Source organism: Patagioenas fasciata, chromosome 22, assembly GCF_037038585.1.
Source record: "Patagioenas fasciata isolate bPatFas1 chromosome 22, bPatFas1.hap1, whole genome shotgun sequence".
Classification (NCBI taxonomy): Eukaryota; Metazoa; Chordata; class Aves; order Columbiformes; family Columbidae; genus Patagioenas; species Patagioenas fasciata.
In genome coordinates this window covers 7,952,290-7,962,681 of record NC_092541.1, presented here as the reverse complement: position 1 = coordinate 7,962,681, position 10,392 = coordinate 7,952,290, and the positions used below count along the sequence as shown (strand labels likewise).

Here is a 10,392-nt window from a genome sequence, read left to right as displayed (position 1 = left end):
CCAATTGACATTGGGAGCAGCAATCGTCCCCTGGAGCAGACCACTTATGTAACAGAGAAATTATCTGTGTGATATTCAAATGCTGCTGCTGATGTACTGATGCTCTTGGAACTTCAAGTGATTACTCCATAAAAGTGTATCTGCTATAAACAAATCTTTTTCTTATTCTACAGGGTAAAAAATTTAGCTGAGAGTTTGAAGACAGTAGTAAATGTGCACATTTCAAAGGTAATGTTATGAAAGAAGAAAAAAAAAAAAAAGAGACAAAATTATGTGGGTAAGATTGCCTGATTTTCTTTAGAAACTTTTATAATCCATTCAGAAGACATTTTCAAAATCTGCATGATTTCTAAATGCTACTCATCTATTTGCCTATTCAGTCAATTGTATTTTGATTACCTATTTGCCTAACTGTTTACAACCTCATCAACCACTGAGCTGTAAAATGAAGAGGGAATAGTTGTACTAGGTACCAGAGGAGGATGATCCCCGTGAACCTCAGTGAAGTGAGTGAATTCAGACTCCTGGGTTTTTCTGAAGTCTCGCACTTGCATCCTTTGCTCTGTGTAGTTTTATTTTCTCTTTACATCTTCACCTTGATGGCTAACACAGCGATTGCTTTGATAATAAATGGGGATAACACCCTTCATACCCCCATGTATTTCTTCCTCCTCCAGCTGTCCTGTTTGGATATCTGCTATTTGACAGTCATTGTCCCAAAGACTCTTGAGAATCTCATGGTGGGAACAATAGGTATTTCCAAGACAGGATGTGCAATGCAAATGTTTTTCTGCCTTTACTTTGGAGTTGCAGAATGTTTTCTCTTGGCTGCCATGTCATTTGACCGTTATGTGGCAATATGCTACCCCTTGCACTACACCATCATTATGAACAGTAGAGTCTGTAAAGGCCTGGTTGCTGGAACTTACCTGTGCGGCACTGCTGTAGGCTTAGTACACACCATCGGAACATTCAGTTTACCATTCTGTGGTCTCACCATCAACCATTTCTTCTGTGAGATCCAACCCCTCTTGGAGCTGCTTTGTGGTAACACTTCCCCAAGTGAAATTCAAGTCATTGCTGTGGCTGGCTTTGCCATTGTGTGTCCCTTTTTAATGATCATTTATTCCTATATTTGTATCATTTCCACAATTCTCAAGATGTCATCAGCTGAAGGTCAGCAGAAAGCATTTTCTACTTGCTCCTCACACATTTTAGTTGTGACTCTTTTCTACGGTACAGCAAGCTCCATGTATTTGCGGCCAAAATCTACTTACTCCGCATCTGTTGATAAGTTGCTCTCACTTTCTTATACTGTGGTGACTCCTTTATTGAATCCTATTATCTATAGTTTGAGGAATGAGGAGGTGAAAGGAGCCCTGAGAAGAAGATGGAGAAAAATTCATTTTGTGTGGAAATGAAATAGAATATTTCCCTTCTTTCAGGTGGATTTAGTGGTATCTTTCACTGTAAATTCTTGTTCAGTAACATGATTTCCAAATAATTTCCAAGAATATTTCAGAGTTGGGGAAGGAAAAGGGAGAAGAGTGGAGATTTTTTGACTGTAAGAGACAGTACTAGCCAAGCTATGTTAGGATTTTGAAAGGAAACATTGTCCAAATACTTCAGGAATTCCTAAATAAATAAATAAAACTTCCACACACACACACACTTCCTATTTGTCAGAAGGGTTAAAATAATGTTTTACATATTTGTGGCTTTTTGAACAAAATAGTAATGTTCGGGAGCCTGATTTCACTGGAAGAACTGAGAAGTGTAAGTTTTCATCAGTTTCCATTAACTTCCTGTAAATGCCTTGTAAATTTCTCTGGGGAAACGAGAGGACATAATTCAAGTTACAAGAAAAAGTCCAGCAAATTACTGATTACCAGTTATGAGTTCTGAGGTTGTTATTGACCAAACAACAACAACAAAACAGGTATGCAAAATTGCATTCCTGCCACAGACATCTTTGTTTAATTTCAAGTCATTGTTTCAAACATTTTAGAGAAAATCTAGACTTATTTTTTATAGGCGAGGAACAGTCTCTGATGTGCAGAATTTGGATCAAAATCTCTTGTTACTTTCATGCATGGATTTGCCTGTAATATTTCTACTCCAGTTTGTTATAATAGTGTTATTAGGACATATTTGACTTTATTAACCTAGATGACCTCCATGACTGAAAAGGTTAGAATCCACATGCCCTAATTTAAGTATATAAAAGTCACTCATCTAAGTCTAGAATAATAAATCTACTGTTTCCTTGGAAAAGGAGGCAAACAGCTTCCTCTACAAAGACATTTTTCCTATATGTCATAGGCATCCATCTTCTGAAACTAGCGATTTGGAGACTACAGAGATGAGATTCACTAGCCTAAGAATGAGGTTTTAGTTTCATTTCATATGCCTTAGGTAATCAAAGGCATTTCTCAGATATGACTCAGAATCGATGGGAGATCCAAGCCTTTCTGCAGTGACAATCAGAGGACAGCAAGGGAATTCCAAAACACTACAATGCACCTAGGTGATGGGTTTTTAAGTAGTGGATTTCTACCATAAATTGAACCTGTATTCCTGTTCAAATACACCCAGTGAAGGCAGATAAATTCCACTCCAAATACAGAAATCCACAAATGAATTACATAAGCCAAATTAACACCATTAGTAAAATCAAGAAAAAAAGAGCTGTCTTCCGTAGATTTAAAGAGAATGCAAGTTAGTTGCCTTAACACCAAACATCTCTCAGCTGCTCCCATAGCCACTCCAGCTAATTTGCAGGCATCAGATACTTTTTCCCACAAATCCCATCATTTCTTTATCAAAAGTCCCGAGATGAGTGGAAAAGCAAAACTTAGAATAGGGCAAATAAACCCATCAGCTTGTGTCACCAGCAGCTTCTTTCTTTTAAAGAACACACTTTTACTACTAATGAATTTGGGGCCTCTTTTCAACACAGGTACCTAGTGTTCTGCAGGTTTTCTTCTGTAAATATCTTATGAAGGGAAAAATTGATATTGTTGTACTAAAGCTTTAAAAAAACAAAGATATCTCAAAAGCGATGAAGTATTTGTGACAGTTAAAGTTCCCCTTGAGAACCAGAACTTGCAGTTCTACATCCATAGCCACGGGTCACTTTAAAAAGACTCTTCTGTAGCCCTCCAGCCCACCCAAGGGCTCTCTATCAGTCCCTTCCAGCCTCGGCTATTCTGTTCTTGATGAACTGGAACTAATGTAATTAATCGTATTCTCTGGAGCAATTTGTAACCTAGCAGCAGTTACCTTTGAGATCTTACAGTGAAATTATCTGAAGTGAAGAGAGAAATGATACCAAAAAGCAAGGCTAAGAGGGTTTTCTTTCATCTAATCCTGTAAATATGTTTATTGAGACCTAAGCTAATTTTCTTTGCTGCTTCTGTATTCAGCAGTTTGAAAAAACACAATAAGAAACAGAAATCAACCAAGAAAAAAACCCAAATAAAATAACCAAAATCAAACAAACAAAAACCACAAAATCTAGTATTCTAGTCACATTATATGTCAGAAATTGTATAAAATTCATCTTGTGAAATGTAGATAACTGCAATACTGATTACTGCATCTTTGCTAATCTGTATGGACCTCCTTTATTGACAAAAAAAATTCTAGGTTGTAATTAACCTTACGCTAAAGAAGTGTACTTGGTCTTTTCTTAAATGTCGACATACATGCTATAGATACCCAATTCTGATCAGACAGGTTATTCCCTGGTTGACTTAAATGTACCCACTGTGGTTTTTGTTTGTTTATTTTTTTTAATTTTTTTTTGTCATTCGATTCAAAATAGCAATGTTCTGTAACTGTTCATCAAATTCTTCATATTAAATCCTCAAAACTTACATGTAATTGGAAAGGGAGGACATGAACGACTCCTTAAATTAATCCTTCATCCTAGAAATAATTGTAAATATTAACAGCATAATTGTACAGTGCTCTTAATTCCCTGTCATCTGTTTTATTTTTATCTTGAGAGCCTGAAGTTCCACGGAAGAATTACAAGGCACACCTCTTTGCAGAAGATTAACATGTTTGTTTTTATTGACATCTTAATTTGTACAAAAGCCATTAATTAAAATATAAAAAATGAAAAAATTTTCAGAGTTAATTAAAAGAGAAAATGAACTGGCAGTAAGAGATTTGATTAATTATCTTCTAAAATCTTATCTCTGATTTAAAATGTAAAAGCATATTTGAGACATATATCACTGCTCGTGTAGCCAGAAAATAAGGTACCATATGAGCTGAAGGTCTTATACTGAGAGGATGTATAATATTTTTATAATGGAGGGCATGGACTGTTGATTTAATCACATCATTAGTTTCACTATGCCAAAAATAAGTAGGAGTAATTTCCTGGTAGGTATGAAAGGTTGGAGAGACAGAGACTCTGGAATAGATATTCTGTTCTTCAGGAAAAATTGGTTTCATCTCAGAGTTATCACATATAAGGTCTCAATATCTACCAAGTGATTATTAGCATGGATTCCTCACACAGACTAGATAAGAGATTTCTGACATAAAACCAGGAGCTACAACAGCTATAAGAACCTCATATAATTTTGGAATGGCATTTGTGGGACAGATGGAATACTCCTGGACATCTAAAATGACACTAAACATCTTTCTTTAGGGATCAGAATATCCAAATGTTGACATTTGAAGTGGGTGTCTGAGCTGTCACTGTTGGCTATAGATGCCAGCCACACTTTTTCAGTAGATTCAGTCTCCATACTACATTAACTTTATGGATTTGTTCTTTTTTGATGATGACGGGAATTCAGACATCCAGTGGGCTTGTACACACCTGCAAATAAGTATCTGGATCTGGAGTCAGATTACATCCCAAATGATTAATATTTGTGGGCCCAAAATGGCATGAGCTGAAGACAAACCACATGCACAAAGCTTGTGACCTCCTTTCAAGCAGCTGTAGCGAGCGATAAGGTCTCTCAGCTTCCTTTTCTCCAGGCTAAACAGCCCCAGTTCTTTCAGCTACTCCTCATGAGATTTGTGTTCCAGACCCTTCACCAGTTCCATTGCCCTTCTCTGAACTCACTCCAGCACCTCGAGGTCTTTTCTGTAGTGAGGAGGCCAAAACTGACCCCAGGATTCGAGGTGCAGCCTCACCAGTGCCCAGTACAGGGCAGTCACAGCCCTGGTCCTACTGACCACACGATTTCTGATACACGTCTGGATGCAGTTGGCCTCCTTGGCCACCTGGGCACGCTGCAGGCTCATATTCGTGAAGGGGTTAATACAGTGAAGCGTCTGCCATGCTGAACCCATATTTTGCTTCCCATTAAAGGACTACTCCAGATTCAATATATTCTTGTGGTGGATGATCAGAAGTTGTCATCAAGAATAAAACTCAGAAATTAAGTTATTTGACAAGAAAGCTGTTCCTACATGACAGAAGACTCAGCCTTGGTACTAGGTGTTCTTCAACATGCATAAAGGAGGAGGACTGATGTTTAGCAAGATATCCATATATATTGATAGGTCAGAGCTGAGGGAAAGCACAGGTAAGAAGTCCTTACCACGAAAGCTGACACAAGCTCTGACTCACGTTGCTCATACTGCTCCAGCAGGGGGATTGGACTAGATGATCTTTTGAGGTCCCTTCCAATCCCAAACATACTGTGATACTGTGATACTAAAACCAAAACAAATCAGAACACAGAAAAGGACTTCAGGTTAAGGAAGAGAATATCAGGGCCATAAGGCAGGTCCTACTTTCTTATATGGTGGTGTACAACCCAGCTTTCACTTCTCAAGGCAGTGGCTTGCAGTAAAGGTCACTGAAGGCACACATCTGACCAAACAAAAGTAGTTTTTTTTCTGTATCGGCTATAACACAAACTGATTTTAATTGTATAAAACCTTTAAGTTATTCCTAATACATGCACACGTGCACACACACACCTTAAATAATTAAAAACGCAGCTGTATTGATTTCAAAGGATTTATTTCTGGATTATAGAAAAAGATTCTAGTGGTCTTGTCTTTGTGTTTATATTATAACAGCAACCACAGATCTAGAAATATAATTAGTTGTTTCAAATGTTGTTTGGGTAAGAACAATACAGAGACTATCTCTAGATCCCTAAGTACGGGATTAATAGACTTCGGTAGGACCCACTTCTATCTAATGATTACAGAGAAAGCCTAGATAATTTCCTTAGAAATACATAACCAACTTTTAGATGTGAGCTAGGTAAATTTATTTGTATTTCCCTCTTCAGAATTCCCATGTTTAATCTCTGGAACCCGAGTCTGTTCATCCAGCTCAAGGCGTTCAGGGTAGAGATGTCTGGATCTTAGTTTGTCACTACATGATAAATTATCCTAAAATGGAAATCAGCACTTCTGCTTAAGAATTAGTCTTATCAGATGAGTCTTGTCCTAGTGGTCTAGAATGACACACATGCTGGATCTTGCAAGGTATTGTGAGAGCAGATAGCTCTCAGCATACAGTCTGAGTGTGTGTGAAAGGTGGTGGTCCTTAACACACGGCATAAGTGTGGAAGGCTGAGATATTGTGAATTATTTGTCTCAAAGCTTGCTTGCTAAAATAATATGCTTGAGGCTGCTTGTTACAGAAAAATGCTTGCTCATACTGCTTGCTTAATTGGGTCCACTGTAAAGGCCTAAATACAGTGAATTAAAGTGAAAAATGCATGATCACTGTGAATTGTTAAAACACAAAGAATGCTTGAAGCTTAGGTAAGCTCAAGTGAAGCTCCAGTGATATCAGCCACCAACATCTGCGACCAGGCCTGCAGTGTGCTCAGGCAACACCTGCCACCAACTGCCGTAAAATGACCAGGTTATGACTGGCAAGTGTGGCCATCCACCACCAGGACCAAAACCTGCCACCTGGGACCGGCGGACCTGAGACCCGAGCGCTGCCAACACCTACTGGGACCTGGACTCTGATGCCAGAACCTGGACCCTGCTACTGGCACGACCTGAGACCTGCAAACTGCCAGCGCTACAGAGGCCTGAAACCTGAGAGCTGCCCCACAGGAGACCTTTGGATCCCTGGCGGTGACTACCTCTTGTTTATCTCTTGCTTATCTTCTCGCATGCTTGCTTAACTTTCCTCCTAATTCCTCCCCCCTTTCTCTTTGTCACTCTAGCTTTAGGTGTGAAAATGAGATAGATTTACTCTGTCATTAGGCATACAAATAAAATAACATTGTTCAGCAGCATCTGACCTCGTTTGTGTCTTAATCTCACCCTTGGAATCAATTTTGGACCTTCCTGAGTCCGAAATTGGACTGGGACCCCACAGGTATGCAGGATGCAATTCAGCCCCTTACATTCAGAGGAGACTATGGGTTATTGGTCACTGGTTGGAGACAAAGGGCGGTGGTACCTCGGACAGAATAAGAAAGCAATGAGTAAACAACAAATCAACTCTTCCTCCACCCCCTTTATGACGGAAACTGCAGAACAAAGCTAACAGACTGCGTATTTGTGGGACCAAACTGGTGATGAGGATGTACAAAGCTCCGTTGTTTCAAGGAACCTTTCTAGCCTGGTGTTACCTATAGATCCATTAATGATGAAGATCTGTGGATGAATTTAATTTGCATTTCATGAGGCCCATGACCACTCGTGCCAAAGGAAATGTGTTTGCTTTATAGCAGAGTTTGTTCTCAGCTGCTGCTACAAACTGTGCAGTCCCCTTTGGGAGTGAGGTGTCCGCACCACCACTTTGGCTCTGCTCTGGACAGTATGTGGGATCTCCTCTGATGTGAGCCAAATTGTACCATCAACAAAAATACAAGCACTTCTAACGGATGCTCTGCTACATAGTATATGGATGAGAACTTGTCCTGGTTCCTCCGCTTGGAACAGTCCTCCCACATTATTCCAGGCAACTCTTCATTCCCAAATATCACCAACTGATATCACACCAGGCTCCAGGGCACCGAGCACATACTGTGATAACATCACTGCAGCAGGCTACTATAGGGTCACACAAACCGAGGGAGACCCAGACTAATCACTATGCAGGATAAATATGGCTAATTCTACTCCACAGAGTACTAGCTCTATGCCAGGATACTTCTGTTGGTCTGGAGTCCAGAGGCGTTATTGTGGTATGTAAACGTGAAGACAGATACTTGGACTCACAGGAATATACAGAGCAAATTAATCAGATTTTTAGAATTTCACAGAAGAGTTGAAAAATGTCCATGCTTGCTTATTTAAATTTTTTTTAATATAAAATATGAGTAGGAATTTAGCTTTGTGTAAATTCTTACATTGTAGCTGCCTAAGTATAGCTAAAAGAAACATCACTCAAGCTGCCCAACAGAAATATATGCTAGTTAAGAATCATTATCAAAGGTTAAACACCCACCAGATTGTTCCAGTTCCTGCTGCCACTAGAATAGCCAGTTCCTGTAATTTTCTGATTCTCATGTTGTTGGTGTTGAAAAAAAGACACTGAACCCTGAATTGACAGTAAAGTGAAAACCAAGCCCAACCTAAACAAAACCCACACCACAGAAAATCCCGTAGTTTTTAGGTATTGAATAAGTCTCCTGCTTCGCACAGCACATCTGCACATAATGCAGAGAAAAATATTCTTTCTAGATGGAAAATTCTACATCCAGGTAGGTAAAGATATATACTGGGTATTTACAATACATATTCCTTAGACAGAGCTCTTATTTTCAAATGGTAGTACAGTGTACCATTATATTAATGTACAAACAAATGATTCTCTGTTCGGATTTCCTCTGGGTCAGGTTCTTTTCTTTTCCTGGCCTGTGCCCACTCTGCTCTTCACTGTCTGTCTTCCAATCTCTCATTCATCCTTTCTTTCTGTCTATCTGTCTCTCCTGTTTTCTACTGTCTCTTACCTGTGCAGTTCTCTGTCTTTCTACGTTGACAGTCTCAATCCCTTTCTCTGTGTCAGCTTCCCTTCCCAATCCATTCTGTGTCTGTTCACAACCGTGGTTCAGTCAAAGGCTCCTTCTCCTTTTGAGAAGACTCTTTGTAGCGTTGTTTCTTTGTCTGTATTTCCCCTCCTCTCGGCTGTTCTTGACCATCCCTTCCACCTGTAACCACCTTTGTTAACCACTGTGCTCTAGCCCCAACCTGTTATCCCTCAGCCACAGAACTCACCTGTGGTGCTTTCAGGCCCTCTAATTCAGCAACTCCTGTTCTCTTCTTCTTCTGCTATGTCTCCTTCCACACCTGCTGAACCAGTGTCAGCATGGCAAATCCTTTCTGTATGTCCACCATGTGTCTGAAGCTGTGCTCAGGGACAAATGGTGGGCCTCCATTCCACCTTATGGGGGAATGCTGCCCTCTGAGTGTCATGGGGGAGCGATTCAGGGCTCTGCTTACTGCAGAACAATGTTTAGATTTCTTAAAGAAAAGCACAACTTAGAGTTCGGTGGCAGGTTCGCTCCATTATTCACTGCATGGAGCAAACACACCAAGCCAAACGCTGCTGACCTTCTCTCCAGGAGCCTGACAGCCATTCACAGAGCAAAATTTCAGGCATCTTCCCTCCCTAATAACCATTCACTCCGGAGTCGGTGTTTTAGAGCTCCGGAGGCAAACTTTCAGGCAAGGCCTGGTAACCTCTCGTGGATCAAACTTTCAGGAAAAAATATTCTCAGAAATGAAAAAAAAATTAATGGATCAGAATAGCAGGAGGGCTGGGTCAAGCTGGCACCTGCACAGAGGTCCCACCCGAGCACAGAAAACCATACACTTTTGTATCTTTTACAGACCATTCTCACCATGATTCAGTCCCGTAGCAATATTTCAGTTCAGGGTCTTGCTTCTCATTGGATCTTTTTCACTGATCTCATATATGCACTTGGCTTTTTTTAGCTGTAGATAATGTTTATATAATCACTTTTTATATATGGCAAAACTAAGGCACTGGTAAGTGAAAAGATTTATTGGTCAAAGCTACCCGTCATGTGATTATGAGCCAACAGCAGAGCAGAAATGCCCCAAGTTCCAGTCCAATGTCTTAACACACAGAGAGCACTGACTTCGGAGAAAGAAAAACAACGAGCAGTAGTTTTTGAAGAGCTGGTTAGCACATTAAATGAGGGTGACAACAGAAGCAGCATTCGTATATGCCATTGCATTTTGACATTAATATTACTTGGTTATATAATAATAATTAATACATATAATATTAATTGGTTTTCTCCTTAACTTTAAGCAGTATTCTATTTTGAGTTATATATAACCTTACCCTCACCCCCTCTCTGTATTATATGCAATAGCAGCTATTCTGAAGATAGTGAAGATATTTATGCAGTGAAAATTGGTACTTGTGTTCCACCTTCAGTGGACTAGAGTGTAAAATGC

At 39.7% G+C, this 10,392-nt stretch overlaps 1 protein-coding gene across 1 annotated transcript; it reads left to right on the top strand.

Moving 5' to 3' along the window:
- Positions 1 to 482: 482 nt before the first annotated feature.
- On the top strand, positions 483 to 6,975 carry LOC136115643 (olfactory receptor 10C1-like). The gene is made up of 2 exons (XM_071818119.1): positions 483 to 1,400; positions 6,916 to 6,975. The coding sequence occupies exons 1-2, from the start codon at positions 483 to 485 to the stop codon at positions 6,973 to 6,975; spliced, it is 978 nt and encodes a 325-aa protein (XP_071674220.1).
- Positions 6,976 to 10,392: the final 3,417 nt, after the last annotated feature.

Excerpts from the sequence above, each read along its gene's own strand:
- LOC136115643 (XM_071818119.1), top strand. The coding sequence starts at position 483 with ATGATCCCCGTGAACCTCAGTGAAGTGAGTGAATTCAGACTCCTGGGT. Across the intron at positions 1,401-6,915 it reads TGAGAAGAAGATGGAGAAAA|CTGGGACCGGCGGACCTGAG; the intron begins ATTCATTTTGTG and ends AAAACCTGCCAC.